The sequence below is a fragment of the Erinaceus europaeus genome, chromosome 5 (genome assembly GCF_950295315.1).
Source record: "Erinaceus europaeus chromosome 5, mEriEur2.1, whole genome shotgun sequence".
In the NCBI taxonomy this organism is placed as follows: domain Eukaryota; kingdom Metazoa; phylum Chordata; class Mammalia; order Eulipotyphla; family Erinaceidae; genus Erinaceus; species Erinaceus europaeus.
The window spans coordinates 55,490,400-55,507,508 of NC_080166.1; the positions used below are offsets into that span (position 1 = coordinate 55,490,400).

A 17,109-nucleotide genomic window follows, 5' to 3' on the forward strand; every position below is an offset into this window, starting at 1 on the left:
TATTTATCTACAAAGAACATAATAAATGTCCAGCCTGGTCATAAGTTTCCCAAGTCAAACATTGTAAAAGGTCATCGATGGGTCTCATTCCAGGATGTACACCCCTGATGCATGCGGTTTCTGGACGTCAAGTGGACACGGTGAAGCTGCTGTTGAAAATGGGAGCAAATATTAACATGCAAGATGCTTATGGACGCACAAGTCTGTGCCTGGCGACCTACGTGGTATGAGCTGTGTTTCTCATGGAGCAGGGTGGGCTTCATGTGTCACTGTGGGGGTCCTACTTACAGAAGAATGTTCTTGGATTTGTGCAGCTGGCCAAGGAAATAGAACTTAAAGCTATAGCATTCAACATGAAGTCATATCTATTATTTATTTATTTAATACTTTTTATGGAGTGATAGGCCTTTTTAAAAATAATTTTATTAAAAAATAATAATAATTTTACTTACTTATTATTGGATAGAGACAGAGATAAATTGAGAGGGGGAAACAGAGAGAAAGAGAGAGACATTGAGACCTGCATCACTGCTTCATCACTTTCCTCCTGCAGGTGGGTACCAGGGGCTTGAACCCTGGTCCTTGCGTACTGTAATGTGAACATTTAACTAGGTCCTTGTGCACTGTAAAGTGTGCACTTAAGCAGGTGGGCCACCTGCTGGCCCCGTCATCTTTAACATTTATTGGTTTTTATTATTGTTATTTTAAAAAATATTTCTTTATTCCGTTTTGTTGCCCTTCTTGTTTTATTGTTGTAGTTATTGGTTGTTCTTGATGTTGTCCTTATTGGATAAGACAGAGAGAAATGGGGAGAGAGGAGGGGAAGACAGAGACAGGGAGAGAAAGATAGACACCTGCAGACCTGCTTCACTGCCTGTGAAGTGACTCCCCTGCAGATGGGGAGCCCGGGGCTCGAACCGGGATCCTTATGCGGGTCCTTATGCTTTGTGTCACCTGCACTTTGTGTCACCTGCTACCTCCTGACTCCCAATTTTCCCTTTTCATGGTGCTCCCTAATGATGAGTGGGGCTCAAGCCTGGACCCTCACATATGGTAAATTGTGCATCTGACCATGTGAGCCCTCTCCTGGCCCCCAGAGGCCAGGCAGTTCTAGCACAAGCAGTTCTACCATCCGACTCCCATCTTTAACATTTGTATCACCACTTAGAGTTGGCTTCATGGATCATATTTTGGAGCTTTCTAACCATTCTCTAAGATAGAGGTGATGTCATCATTCATGAAATATTCTTTCCTTTTTAAAATTAATTTATTAGAGAGAGACTGAAAGACTGCTCAGCTCTGGCTTTTGGTGGTGCTGGAAATCGAACCTAGGACTTCAGAGACTCAGGCATAAAAGTCTTTTTGTATAATCATGATGTTATCTCCCCAACCTGAGAAACATTCTTTTTCATCTCAACTGCATCAGAATTCCCTTTGTGGAGCATTTCTGAACATATTCTCTAGCCCTTCTGAGAATTCCACTCCATGAGTACTCTCAGTGGTGGTTACCTGTGGGTTAGGACTGACTGACCGAAGCTGGTGAATGAGGAGTTTGAAGAGCCAAGAGTACTGAGAGGTGTGCAGGTGTGGGAGCAGGGAGAGGTACAAGGCTCTTAAAGGGAAAATCTCAACCTACAAACAGTGTTCAGTTTCAAAACTGTATATTGATGGAACCTGTCCCTTTAACAAGAGATTCCAGCCACCTAGGAGGTAGCATAACTGTAGAGCTCAGCACCTGCAGGTGTCAGGCACTGAATTCAGCCCCCAGAACTGCTTGTGCTAGAACTGCCTGGCCTCTGGGGGCCAGGAGAGGGCTCACATGGTCAGATGCACAATTTACCATATGTGAGGGCCCAGGCTTGAGCCCCACTCATCATTAGGGAGCACCATGAAAAGGGAAAATTGGGAGTCAGGCGGTAGCACACAGATTAAGGGCACGTGGCACGAAGCTCAAGGACCAGCGTAAGGATCCCAGTTTGAGCCCCAGCTCCCCACCTTCAGGGTAGTTGCTTCACATGTGGTGAAGCAGGTCTGTAAGTGTCTATCTTTCTCTCCCCCTCTCTGTCCTTCCATCCTCTCTCCATTTCTCTCTGTCCTATCCAACAATGATGGCATCAGTAACAAGAACAGCAATAACTACAACAACAATAAAAAAACAAGGGCAACAAAAGGGAAAATAAATAAATATTAAAAACTTTTAAAAAGAAGAAAAGGGAAAGCTTTGCATGCAGTGGTGTAGTGCTGTATTGTCTCTACTTTTCTCTGTGTCTCTCTCTGTCTCTCACCCTTTATCTCACCCATTGGGAGTTGTGCAATCACACAGGTGCAAAGTCCCAATAAAACCCTAGTGGCGTGGATAGAGGGGAGAGTACAGGTCCAAAAAGGATGACAGAGGACCTAGTGGGGGATGTATTATTATGTGGAAAACTGAGAAATGTTATGCATGTACAAACTATTTACTGTCGAATGTAAAACATTAATTCCCCAATAAAGAAATTAAAAAGAAAAAAAAAACCTAGTGGCAAAGGCCTGCCAGTGGTACACCTGCTTGAGCATTAGTGTTCCCATGTTCAAGGACCTGGGTTCAAGTCCTTGGTCCCCATATGTAGAGGGGGAGTTTCATAAGGAGTGAAGCAAACTGTCTCTCTTTCCTTTTTTTTTCTTTAAATTTATAAAATGGAGATATTGACAAGGCCATAGGATAAGAGGGGTACAATTCCACACAGTTCCCACCTCCAGAGCTCCGTATCCTATCCCCTCCCTTGATAGCTTTCCTGTTCTTTATTCCTCTAGGAGTATAGACCCAGGATCATTATAGGGTGCAGAAGGTGGAAGGTCTGGCTTCTATAATTGCTTCTCTGCTGAATATCGGTGTTGGCATGTCAATCCATACTCCCAGCCTGTCTTTCTCTTTCCCTAGTGGGGCAGGGATCTGGTGAGGTAGAGCTCCAGGACACATTGGTAGGGTCGTCTGCCCAGGGAAGTCTCGTTGGCATCATGGTAATATATGGAACCTGGTGACTGAAAAAAAAGTTAAGATATAAAGCACAACAAATTGTTGACTAATCATAAAACTAAAGGCAAGAATATTGCAGATGAAGATTTGAGGGTCTCCATTTTGGAAAAAGCTAGTGGGTCTATTTTAGGTATATTCTAAGGGGCCCATGACTTTATTAGTTTCTGCCTGATTCTGACAGCTAACATGCAAGTGGACCCAAGGTATTATCTGGGGAGATGGTGTCATAGTTGGAAAAAGGACTAGAAAGATGGATCATGGAAGAGAGTAGCCCTCAAATATAGGAAAGTATATAAATACTGTTAACTGTAAACCCCGCTGATTTGACCTGCAAGGAAAAATCCTCACTCATCTTTTTTTACCTTACTGGGTAATCTTAAAGCCTAATTAGACAGGGATGAAAGAAAGTGGGGGTGAAATAGAGTTCTCCAGTTAGACTTCATGACAATCATTTCATCAGCTTAGAAAACTCAAGGCAAGTAGCCTAAGGAGTTCTAGGTGAGTGTAAGAGGCACTCTCCTTTTCTCCATGTGAGCAGAACTTGATATTCAGTAGAACTGGGCCACTTACATGAAGAGAGTAATACTGTGGTTACGTGAAAGAAAAAGAACCCGTTTACTAGTTATAGGTGAATAATAGATTTTTAGGTATAGGTAAACAGGCAAGCACCATAGAATGGAGGCTAGGACTCACAAAGTAGCATTCATACATAATTGTTGGACTTGGAACATAATATACAGTTCAGATTGTTAACAAGGAGAAGTCAAGTCCCACAAAATTAATATGGGGCTTTTTCCACTATAAGTAGAGAAGTCACTAATCCCTACTAGGAGCTGCCATAAAACTGACAAACATACTAATTTACTGACTTAAACAAGAGACAATGAGAACACTCAGAAAAATTAATTAAAAAGTATCCATCATGACCACTACCCCCTACTTCTGGTCATTATTTCTCTCTTTGCTGGTCCAGCCCTTGCATCCTCTGCTCTGCTCAGTTCAGCTCGGTATCCCCAGTTCTCACTGCACCTCCTTCTTCAACTCTTTCTCCATGTTTCTTCTTCTGCAGCTTCTTCCTCCTCTCAGTCCTTTGTCTCTGGTATGTAAGCCAGAGTCCACGGTCTAAATTCTAGATACCTTACCTGTTCAATAGTTTGTCTTAGATTCTTCTTTCAGTGTGTTTTTTCTTCTCTTTGTAGCTTGGTATAAGAATTCTGGGAAGTCTAAGGGGTTTCATTATTATTATTTATTTCCCTTTTTGTTGCCCTTGTTTTATTGTTATTGTAGTTATTATTGCTGTTGCTGTTGATGTCGTTGTTGGATAGGACAGAGAGAAATGGAGAGAGGAGGGGAAGATAGAGATGGGGAGAGAAAGAGAGACACCTGCACACCAGCTTCAGCACCTGTAAAGCGACTCGCCTGTAGGTGAGGAGCCAGAAGCTCGAACCCAGATCCTTGTGATAGTCCTTGAGCTTTGTGCCACTTGCGCTTAACCCACTGCGCTACCGCCCTACCCCCCAATCTAGTTTTTTTTATATCAAGTTAGACACTTCAATTAATTAGCATCATGAAGCAAAGATAACAACCTAGTAGTGACCCTGAACAAGACCACTGGTAAGTATGATTTAGTGTCAAATCCATAGAGTGAGAGCCTGGGGCTTGTTTATCACCCTTGTCACGTACTATGTTTACCAGTGGCCCTAGAAATGGAGGAGGCAGGAAAGAGAATCTAGGAAGCAGTCTGTATTTGACAGGGTAAAGTTCCTCCAGAAAACCTGGGGATCCATACCTGAAGACCTCCTGCCCTTTCTTGTGCTATCTAAACTGGAACTGTGGTCTTTAGTCACCATGAGTCAAATGAAACGTGTTTCTAGCCAAACTAAATAAGAAAAGGAAAGGAAACTGGAGAAAGTGTGTTGAACGATACTAGGTGAGGTCGTGTTACATAATGACATGGTTGCTCTTATATTTCAGGGGTGGCTGGAAGGCTGTGTGAGTCTGCTCAGAAATGGTGCCAAGCACAATATCCCTGACAAAAATGGCCGTCTGCCACTGCATGCTGCCACCGCGGAGCCTGATGTGAGGTAAACAGCTAGGTTCACATGGAGCTCAAATTGGGAAGGACCTAACTTGGATTAGAAAGTTGTCTAATCCAACCCTCTGTGGCTAGTAAAAAAAAAAAAGTTAAAAAGCCTGCAGAGGGCATGAAAGGGGCGTGCCCAATATTGCCATGTACAAACACACACATTGCCATGTACAATCCTGGGATTAAGCCCCGGGCCACCACATAGGAGCGCCTACAGAGGAGAAGCTTCATGAGTTCAGGAGAAGTGCTGCACTGTCTCTCTTTTCTCTCCCACTCCACCTCTCTGTCTCTCATCTCTATAGAGAGAGAGGAGAATGGCCATGAGGAGCTATGGAGTCGTGCAGACACCAAACCCCAAAGGTAACAGTCGTGCAGACACCAAACCCCAAAGGTAACTCTGGTGGAAAAACAAAATAAAAACCTGTAGTAGACAGGGTCATATGCCAGAAAAATTAGAATATCCTGGAATAATCTTTAACTGTACTCTCATTCCCCTCCTACTGGATAAAACCCTTTACTCATGGTCTTTGATTCAAAATGAAATGCTACTTAAAGCACCACCTGCATTTACAGTCATTTGACTAGTCAGTTGATTGTTCATTCAGTGGTTATTTATTGAGTGCTTATTGTGGAATAAGCATCATTCTAGGCCCTCATAATTCTGTAATAAACAAGACAGAACTTTTGACCTCAGAATTTACATTCTTGTAGAGGAGTTAAGTGACACATGATTGACAAATAAACAGGGAAATTCACACAATGATGACTACTATGAAGAAAATCAAACAGGGCATAAAGATTAATGCATCAACTTGGATTCATGTCATGGGCTGAAATAAGGCAAAAGACCCAGAAGACGAGACTAAGACAGGACCTCATAGGTTAGGAGAAAAATGCTGGGCATGTATTGCTAAAAGTCATGTGAAGAAATATACTTAAATAAGTTGGATGCTTGAGTTGGTCACATTCTTGTAAGGTTATTGAGCAACAAAGGAAAAAGTTTTGCCCAGTGGGTGTGTATCTTCCCAACCCCCTATCTCTCCATTCCTTTGAAAGACCCTAGGAGCAGCTGAAAACATAATTTCCCAATGTGGAATCAGCAGTATTCTGGAAGCTTCCTTAACCTCTGCTGCACACAACCTATTTCTGATAAAAATTTAGCATTCCTCAGAGTTAGGTCACTGGAGGTGGGGGTGTATTTTGGAGAACTTATCCTCTGTGCTTTGTGTTCAGAGCAAAAACCAGCTCCCTGGGAGTTGAGAAGGCAAGGTTCCTTCCAAGTTGAGAAGCAATGACATTTCTTCATTTGATTCTGGTTTGCACTAAAATAACTTTAAAAAAATTTTTTTTAAAAAAGGACTTGGGAAATCCCAAGACTTTCCCAACCAAGACTTGCTTTTTTTATTACTCCTGGATCCTATCCAAGAATAATAGAAAAGTGTGCTTTCTCAAAGCACAATAAACCAAGCAGCCTTAAAGAATAAACAGCAAACCCAGAGTCAATAACCATCACTAGAACCATAAAGAGCTTGACTTCCTCTTGGTAGTTAGAAAAAAAAAGAATTTTCTAGACAACCTGTGGAAACATGTCATCACAAAGCTACACTGTGTCCCCAAGAGAAGTCTTCAAAACTATGCTTTCATGATGTCATAGTGGTGAGCCCTCTGCATTGTTTGTAAAAATAGGTTTAAGAGTGATAGAAAGAGACAGGGAGATAAGATAAAGGCTATGGAAAGACACTTTTATGCCTGAGGTTCTAAAGTTCCAGGTTCAATCCCTGGTTGGTTTGAGGGTACAGGGATCCTAGGGGTGGTGGATCCTCTGCTGGAGGAAGCGCCTATATGGAAGGGAATCACTTCACCCAAGAACTCCTCCATTTAACTATGACATTATAACATTTAAATATTACATTATTATTAGTGCTGTGGTTAAAAATAAATTAAGGATGGGGATAGATAGCATAATGGTTATGCAAAGAGACTCTCATGCCTGATAATAATAATAATAATAATAATAAGTAGCAGTAGTAGTGGGAAGGTAGCTCAGTAGGTAGAGCACAGGACTTGTGTGTCCACAGGTCGGATGCCCTATCTGATTTATTGCGAGTGGTTCTCTGGTCTCTTGACCTTCCTCCCCCTCCCTCTCATTGCCATCAAATTAATTCCTTTTTTTTTAAAGAATGAAGCTTAAAACATATTTTTTGAGACTAGACTGCCTTGATACATTCTACCTTAATTGCTTTTACTGACCTCACCCGGCAAGGTCATTTTAAAATCAGCCTGATTATGGAAGATAAATGCTGGCTTGAGTTATAAAAATTATAGCTTCCATAGCAAAGCCCAGTGCTTCACTGTTTTAATACAAAGCCCAATGATTCACTGTTTTAATACACTGGAAAATCAAAGTCTATTCCTTATTCTTCAGACCATGTGCTAGCTTAGCCCACTGCTCCACCGCCTGGCACCCGTCATAGTTTATTCCTTTTTTTTTTAAATTTTTCTAAAGATCTTTATTCAGTGATAGAGAAAGAGAGAGGGAAAGGTGGGAGGAGGGCTAGACAGAGACAGAGAGAAGCAGTCCCACAGCACTGCTCAGCTCTGGTTTATGATGTTACCAGGGATTAAACCTGGGACCTCAGACCCTCAGACCCTCCTACAAGAAAGTCTTTTGCACAATCATTATTCTATCTCCCCTGTCCCGGTATTTCTTCCTTATTATGTCATAGTTAAATGGAGGAGTTCTTGGGTGAGGTGATTCCCTTCCCCATAGGCACTTCCTCCAGCAGAGGATCTACCACCACTAGGATCCCCGCACCCTGTGTTCAACTGTCTACAGAAGGGGAAACAGTGGTATAGACAAGCTCACTCATTTCTTTAAAATCTCAGCCTGCATGATCACAGCTCACTTCTGCTCACATTTAATTGAGATTGACTTGTCATTTGGCCATATTAGGTATAAGAAGTGTTGAAGAGGGAGTTGGGCAGTAGCGCAGTGAGTTAAGCACAGTTGGCGCAAAGCAGAAGGACCAGCGTAAGGATCCCAGTTTGAACCCCCGGCTCCCCACCTGCAGGGGAGTCGCTTCACAAGCAGTGAAGCAGGTCTGCAGGTGTCTCTCTTTCTTTCCCCCTTTCTGTCTTTCCCTCTTCTCTCCATTTCTCTCTGTCCTATCCAACAATGATGACATCAATAACAATAATAATAACTACAACAATAAAACAACAAGGGCAACAAAAAGGAATAAATAAATTTAAAAAGAAACCTAGAAAAAAAGAAGAAGAAGAAGTGTTGAAAGGCATAATTCCTTGGATTAGACCAGTAACCCATCTCCCACCAGTGACTCCAGCTCAAGAGAGGGAGCGTGAATTTTGGAGCCACACTGACTCTTCCGTCATCCCGTTGCAACCTGAGCACTGAATAGAGAGCATTGTCCGCAAACTCACACTCCAGATCTATGTGGTCAGCTGATTAAGCTCACCAGCTGAAATCATGTCAATAATAAATCAAAAACCAGTTCAAGTTGACTTCCTCCTTTAGGGGCCTGTCAGTCTGTTTTTTTATTACATCCTGCAATGTCTTTAGACTTTCTGGAATCTGTACTACGTCGCCACAACCGAGATAATTGCAGCAAGTTGCGGCTTTCTCTTCTCTTGAGGTTTTACCTAATGACACAGCCACCACCTTTGGAAGTGCTTCTTCTTCTTCTAGCGTTTGCCCTTCTTCCGTAGCCAGTCAACAGCGTCAGGTTGAGCCTGATGTAAAGTTTCGAGACCTCCTTTGAATCTGGAGAGGTGGCAGTCGTTGACTATGTGGGTCATAGTCTGTCTGTAGCTGCAGGGGCAGTTTGGGTCGTCTCTGGCTCCCCAGCGATGGAACATAGCGGCGCACCAGCCATGGCCTGTTCGATAGCGATTGAGGAGGGCCCAATCATAACGTGCTAGGTCAAAACCGGGTTGACGCTTGCAGGGGTCTGTGATGAGGTGTTTGTTCTTGACCTCAGCTGACTGCCAACTCTGTTTCCAAGAGTCTGGAACAGAGAAGTTCAGTGTAGGCGTAGGGGACCAGATTGGATGATGAGACGTCAAGTGTTGGACAGGGTGGGTGAAGATATCCGCGTATATTGGCAGGTCCGGTCGAGCGTAGATGTGGGAAATGAACTTAGATGATGCTGCATCCCGACGAATATCTGGCGGGGCGATGTTGCTAAGAACTGGCAGCCATGGAACCGGGGTGGAATGGATGGTTCCATTGGAAGTGCTGAAGCTAGAAATCAAACATCCTCTGTGTGCTGATGACAAAGCTTTCTTGTCCTGATTGGGCACTTAGCTGATTCTGGAAGATACAGTTCTGCTTTAATTGTGAAAATGCCAGCTGTGGTAACTAACAGAAACACAAAGTTTCAGATAAACTATCCCGAGAGCCAAGACATACTCAATAAGTCTCTCATCCAGTGCGGCACACACCTTGCTGTGTACGAAGCTCTGGTGTGCACGAGCCCTGAGAGTGAGCCCCAGCACCACGTGAGAGCACGATACATGACATGATGGGGTGGCCTCCAGGAGCAGTGGATTCATGGTGCAGGCACTGAGCCCCAGCAATGACCCTGGAGGCAAAAAACATAGTGGGGGGAGGGGGCATGGCATGGATGATGGAGCAGTGCTGTGATGTCTCTCCTCTCTGTCTTTCCCATTTTTTATATAACTCTCTTCCTCTCCCCACCTCCTTTCTCCTCTCTCTCTCTCTCTCTCTCTCTATCTCTCAAAATATATTTTAAAAAAAGAACAAAAACTGGAGTCAGGGAGGTCACTTAGCAGTATAACACAAGTACCAAGTTCCACATTAACTGGTCCCAAACCAAAATTATTTTTCCTAGTAAATATATGCAAATATTAATTGAGTTAAACCTTAACAACCCATATAATAAGTCAACTGGTTTTGTTACCTAGTAAACATTTTGGAATCAGAGTTCCTTAAAGGACCCCTTTTGCAGGTATGTTGCTTTAAAAAAAGTAGGAGGGTCATTTTTTTTTTTTTTTTTTTTGCTGCCAAGGGCCATTTGGATATTTACAACATCATTCAGGGGCCAGACAAAACAATCAACTTTAACTTAGGGCTTAATGCTGCTATGAAGTAACGTCCTGAATTTACTGAATTTTGAGTCCTGCTTTTGGTTTTATTGGCAGGACCAGACCAAACGATTTACAGTCCTCAGGTCATATGGTCCACAGACCTGGTTTAAAATTATATTCATCATTGTCTTATGATAAATTGTTGTTGTTGGAACTTCACTGCTCCCATGTGTCAACCACTGTACTGGAAACCATTACCCCACAATAAAAAACAAGACGATAAGAAAAAGCATGTCAACCACTAAAAAACAAAATGTTACTATTTAGTTCTAGAGGTTCCCAATATTTGATCCCTGGAGCACAAATCATTTGACAATAAGTTATCCATCTCACACTGGTCCTAGGAAGTTCATTACATTCGTAAGGCTCCCGTTTCCTCATCTATAATCAGGGGATAGAAATATTATCTACCGCATGGAGTTGAGGTAAAGGTTAATGAGACAGTACACGGAGAGGACTCAAAACTTTGCTTGGCACGTGGTGAAAGACGCTATTTATCACGACTACACTACTGAGCAGTACATGCAGACCAAGGTGCTTTGGTGACTGACCAGACTACTCTTGCCATGTGCCCACTGGGGATAATGCAGCAGTCCAACAGGCTTGTATGACCCTGTGAAATGTTATTATTGTCTTCTTCACTTCAGTTGTACAACTAGGCTGATAAACTGACTGTGATTTTTTTTTTTTACCAGAATGAATTCTGAGTTCACACTAATATAGAGCAGTAGGGGAATTAAAGCCTCATTTCTCAACTACAGAGCACAGCTTGGTTAGTTTTTGTTGTTTGTTTTTTAATTAATTTTTTTTATTTATTGGATAAGGACAGCCAGAAATCAAGAGGGAAGGGAGTGATAGAGAGGGAGGGAAACAGAGAGACACCTGCAGCACTGCTTCACCACTCACAATGCTTTCCCCCTGCAGGTGGGGACCAGGGGCTCAAACCCGTGTCCTTGCGCATTGTAATATTGTAATACATGAGCTCAACCAGGTGCGCCACCACCTGGCCCTTTGCTTGGTTAGTTTTTATGTGCATCATCTAATGATGCTATCAAAATCTGCTGTGGTAATAAGATTCTCCCCCAGCTCCCCACCTACAGGGGAGTCGCTTCACAGGTAGTGAAGCAGGTCTGTAGGCGTCTGTCTTTCTCTCCCCCTCTCTGTCTTCCCCTGCTCTCTCCATTTCTCTTTATTTCTCATTTCTTTATTGTCCTACCTAACAATGACAATAAAAAACAGCAAGGACAACAAAAGGGAAAATAAATAAATAAATAAATAAATAAATAAATAAATAAATGTAAAAAAAATCTCATCAGGGACTAGCAAGACACCTTCTTTGTCATGACCCAGATTCCAGCTCAGCCCACAGCACTGGAAGTGCAGGTAGCTTTGGCACTATGGTGTCTTTCTGTCCCTATGCCTGTCTGTCTCTACCTGGAAAAATAAATAAATACATAAACAAACACCTATCTCCCAGTTGGTAAGGCCCCATCCTAAGCTCCTTTCCATTATCATGTACCAGTATCTCAAAGTCTCCCCACTCTAGCTCTCTTCTTACCCTCCTACCCCAGAGTCCTTTGCTTTGGTGCAATTAAGAACTTTCTGTTTTTAAGTGCCTGGTCTATAGTGAAGGACCTTATAGGAAACAATATTACAAAATTTCTATTATTTCAAAAAAATGTCTTTAATTTCTTCCTTAACACTGAATTTAAATATATATATGTATATATATATATATATATATATATATATATATATATATATATATAGAGAGAGAGAGAGAGAGAGAGAGAGAGAGAGGGAGGTATAATTACATACCACACCCATCACCGAGGTTCTGTGCTCCCATCTCTCCAAAGGTAATTATCATAGTTTTCCCAAGGTCATAGATATGGGTTGACTAGGTATAAATATAGATTTCTTTTTTCTTTTGGGAGGGGATTAGTGGTTTACAGTTGACAGTAAAATACAGTAGTTTGTACATGTGTAACATTCCTCAGTTTTGCACATAGCACTACTAGGTCCTCCTCTGCCATCCTCCAGGACCTGAACCCTCCCCTCCACCCCCAGAATCTTCTACTTTTGTGCAATACACCAACTCCAGTCCAAGTTGTGCCTTGTACTTTCCCTTCTGTTCTTATTTTTCCACTTCTATCTCTGAGTGAGATCATCCCATAGACAGAATAACTTTTCGCACTTAACATGATTCCTTCAAGCTCCATTCAAGATAAGGTACAGGGCAGCCAGGCAATAGCACAGCAGGTTACGTACATGTGGCACAAAGTGCAATGACCGGCACAAGGATCCCAATTTGAGCCCCTGGCTCCTCACCTTCAGGGGAGTCGCTTCACAGGCAGTGAAGCAGGTTTGCAGGTGTCTGTCTTCTCTCCCCCTCTCTGTCTTCCCCTCCTCTCTCCATTTCTCTCTGTCCTATCCAACAACAACGACATCAGTAACAACAACAATAATAACTACAACAATAAAACAACAAGGGCCTGTCTCTCTCTTTCCTTAGTGGGGCAGGGCTTTGGGGAGGTGGTATTCCAGAACATATTGGGGGGGGGGTCATCTATACCTTTCCCATATTTGGGAGCCACTCTCTTCCCTCTCTTCCCTGATCCAGCTTTCTGGCCCTTTTTCCAGCCATGACATCATTTCCCTAGACAATAACTTGGGTTCACCTGCGTATCAGATGTCAGGCTCAGGAATAAAACTAGTATAATTATGGGCCCTTTGGAATATAACTAAAATAGGCCTACTGGATATCTTCAAAAAAGAGGACCCCCCCCCCAAATCTTCATCTGCACTATTCCAGCCATTAGGTTCATGATTAGTCAATAATGTATTTGGCTTTATATGTTAACTCTTCTTTCAGCCACCAGGTTCCAGATGCCACCATCATGCCACCCGGGGCTTTTTTATGCTTAGCTGGGATCTTGAGTGGGTCCTCTTGAGAAAGGGTAGGCATGGTCATTAAGACAAAGCTCTGAAGAGAATGGAATCATGTTTGTATGATGCTCTGCACACTAGGGTTGGAAAGCGAGCAGAGATTTCACGGGGCTCTCTGGTCTTATTCATAGTCTCCATGGTTACCAGCAGATTTTTATTTTCCCTGCTAGAAGACTGGCAGCCCTGGCACTTGTTATTGCCCATGACTACCATCAGTGGGGAAAAAGAAAAATCATTTTTCAGTGCGTTCTAACCTGCGGGTCGATGTTTCGCTAAACACATTCACACATCCACACAGGGAGGGGAAGGGATGCAGGCAGCTGGCTTCAGGACCTTTTGCCCTCTACTTGGTGGGCTGGTCAGATCCAGGGTTGGGAGAGCCCTTTACCAACCCATTTCCCATTTTCTGGTCATATAGTGTTAATCAGAAAACACAAAATGTAAAGTGTGAAAGCTTTGAAAATAATAATAAAATTTGGGACTGAGTGGCTCACCTCCAAGGACCCAGGTTCAAGCCCCAGTTCCCACCTGCAGGGGGAAAGCTTTGCAAGTGGTGAAGCAGGACTGCAGGTGTCTCTCTGTCTCTGTTTTCCCCTTCCCTCTTGATTCTGGCTGTATCTATCCAATAAATATAATAAAAATGTAATAATAAAAATAATAATTGGGTTTGGGTAGTTGTGCACAAACCAGCAGACCACATACATTGTCATGTACAAGGATCGGGGTTCAAATCCCCAGTCCCCATTTGCAGAAGGGGGAAGCTTCATGAGTGGTGAAGCAGTACTACATGTGTCTCTGCTCTCTCTCTCCTTCTTTCTCTCTTTTTTAATTGTTTTTTTATTATTGATTTAATAGTGATTTACAAGATGGTAAGATAACAGAGGTACAGTTCCACACAGCTACCACCACCAGAATTTCGTGTCCCATCCCCTCCATTGGTAGATTCCTTATTCTTTATCTCTATGGAAATACAGATCAAAATTCTTTATGGAGTGCAGAAGGTAGAAGTTCTGGCTTCTGTAATTGTGTCTCCCTCTCTTTCTCTCTCACCCTCTCTCACTGCTTCTCACCCTCTATCAAAAAATAGAGGAGGATAAAAAGGAGGAAAGAAAGAAAGAGAGGAAGGAAGGGAAGAAGGAAGGAAAAGTCATTAGGAACAGTGGGTTCCTGCAGACAACAAACTCCAGTGATAACAACTGTGGTAGCAAAGAAAAAAAAAAAGAAAGAAAGAAAGAGAAAGAAAGGATAAAATGATAACATACTATTTTTTAAATTTATTTTTTATTTTAAAAAGGATAAATTAACAAAACCATAGGGTAGGAGGGGAGAGAGAGATAGAGAGGAAGAGAGATAGAGAGACACCTGCAGCCCTGCTTCATTAGTCTTGAAGCTTTTCCCCTGCAGGTGGGGGACCAAAGAAACTATTAAACAAAGAGACCCCTCACAGAATGGGAGAAGATCTTCACATGCCAGACATCAGACAAGAAACTAATCACCAAAATACATAAAGAGCTCAGAAAATTTAGCACCAAAAAAACAAATGACCCCCTCCAAAAATGGGCAGAGGATATGAACAAAACATTCACCTCAGAGGAGATCCAAAAGCTAACAAACATATGATAACATACTATTTTAAAAAAATAATAACTATATTTTTAACATAGATGACTCATGGCACCTAAAGGTCATTCTAAGGACTTTAAGGCATCAGTCTCTTTAAAGTCACAACACACGTGGTCTGGGAAACAGTGCAGTGATAATGTGCTGGGTTTGAAAACATGAAGTCTTTAGTTTGATTCCCTTCCACCACAAGTGCCAGAGTGGTCTTCTGGCCTCCCCCCCCCCCCATATATTTCTCATGAACTAAAACACAACTTTAAATTATCACAAAAATATTTTTAAATGTATTGTTATGGCAACTAAGGGAAATTAAGCAGGTCATGGCATGACCAGATCACTGGCTGGTGGGGAGCAGGGTAGGGTTTTTTGTAGAGGTGCAGTAGCTCGGTCTGTGTTCTGTCATCCAGCACATTCCTGTCTGGAAACTGTGTCTGATGTCCTGATACCTGGGTGAGAGGATCTTGAGCTGCTGCCTGCAGACCTGAGAGCAGGGCAGAGACTGGGTTGGAGGTTGGAGAAGAAATACTCCGGCTCATGTTAGCATAAAGCAAGAACTCTGAGAAATTAAACAAAGATGTCTGCAAGTCTTCTGGCACTTAATACAGTCCCTGGCAGGTTGCCTCTGAACCACAGAATAGCATTAGAAACACCAACTGGGAAACCTGGTGTCTAGTCCAGGCTGAATGCTCAAGGCCATGTGTGATGACTCTGGCAAGCTATCTAGTACTTCAGGTCAATTGCTATCAGAGAGGGAGGTGGAGAGACTGGGTGGTGACATGCCTGGTTGAATGCATATGTTACAACACACAAAGACCTGGGTTCAATCCCCTAGTCCCCACTTGCGGGGGAAAGCTTTGCTAGTGGTGAGGCTGTGTTTCGGGTGTCTCTCTGTCTCTCTTCCTCTCTATCACCCGTTTCCCTCTAGATTTCTGACTGTCTCTACCCAATAAAGAAGTAAAGAATTTTTTTTTTTAATTTGAGAGAGAGTGGGCCAAATAATAGCACACCTGGTTAAGCATACACATTACAATGTGCAAGGACCTAGGTTCTACCCCTTGGTCCCCCACCTGCAGGGGAAAAGCTTCAAGAGTAATGAAGCAGGGCTGCAGGTGTCTCTCTATCTCTCTTCCTCTCTATCTCCCCCTCCCCTCTCAATTTCTCTTTGTCTCTATCCAATTATAAATGAAAAAGGATCTTTAAAAAATTTAAGAAGAAAAAGAGAGAAAAAGAAGAAACAGTTATCTATATGTCTGTGTCTAGCTTTGAGGATCAATGAGTCTTAGGAATCAAATGAACTCAGTAAAGACAGGCATAAATCAAACAGGAACTCAACCAGGAAGACACAGAATATTAAAAGCAGTAATTGGAAAACGACTAATGAAAAAATGTCCACTCAACAAGGAATGGTGGCAGAATCCTCACTTCTCCCCACCCCAAGAAAGCATGAAAATGTTTCTCTGCTAAGCCAAGATGGAAAGGAAGGGAGATATTACTGGAATCTGCTGAGGACTGTGACGGTCACTGTGACCACAGAAAGGACCACTGCACAGGAGCTGAAACCTTTGAGAGAGGAAAAAAAGTTTTTGTCAAAAAGCAAGGTGGCTTCCTTCCTTCTGCTGATAATCTCCCCACCCTCCCCTAGCCAAATCCAACAGAACATTAGAGGGCAAGGGGTTCTGGGTGATGAAGTCACTGGAAGCCACAAGGTGGGATACAACAGGGAAGCAAGACATATCCAGTGCAGGGCACAGCCTGTGACCTTTGGAGACCACCCGAGAGAGATAGAAGGTTTTCCTTTTCCCAGACCCATTTTTAACTGTTCAGGATCCAGTTTGCCTCGAGGTGACCATTCAGCTCTGGAGCAGCCTCAGAAGGTCCTGTTCAGTTACCAATGTTCTCCGTCTGCACAGGGTCAGAGGAAAGTCACTAGATCAGAGCATAGTTCATCTCTTGCCTTTTTCTCCCACTCGTTCCCAGAACCTCAGACCAAATGAGCCCTATTAAACAGTAGCCATTAGTAATGAAAGTGAGGAGTTGCCAGCTATGAGGGAGAAATATGTCCAATGGTGAGATATAATTACCATGATTTAAAAATGTTACCCCAAATTCAATTATTTTTATAGCCTTTTTCCACCAGATGGAGGAATTTTCACATTCAGAATGAAAGAAAGATGTGCTTCTTGAAGTCATAGCCATTGCCCCTTTAAAGTCCATGTGCAGGAAGCGCTGTGCTATTATCCTATGTGATTCTCACCATCTTGACTGTCATTATCCCTGTTATAATAGAAAAGCTACAGAGGCTCAAAGAGGC

General features: G+C 42.7%; 1 protein-coding gene across 1 annotated transcript in view; it reads left to right on the top strand.

Moving 5' to 3' along the window:
• The window catches only part of LOC103124430 (ankyrin repeat domain-containing protein 55-like), a 142,820-nt gene that overhangs the window by 35,479 nt on the left and 90,232 nt on the right, over positions 1-17,109 (top strand). The window contains exons 4-5 of the mRNA XM_007535145.2: positions 94-224; positions 4,991-5,100. Coding sequence (XP_007535207.1) covers positions 94-224; positions 4,991-5,100 — 241 coding nt within the window. The remainder of the gene's footprint in view (positions 1-93; positions 225-4,990; positions 5,101-17,109) is intronic.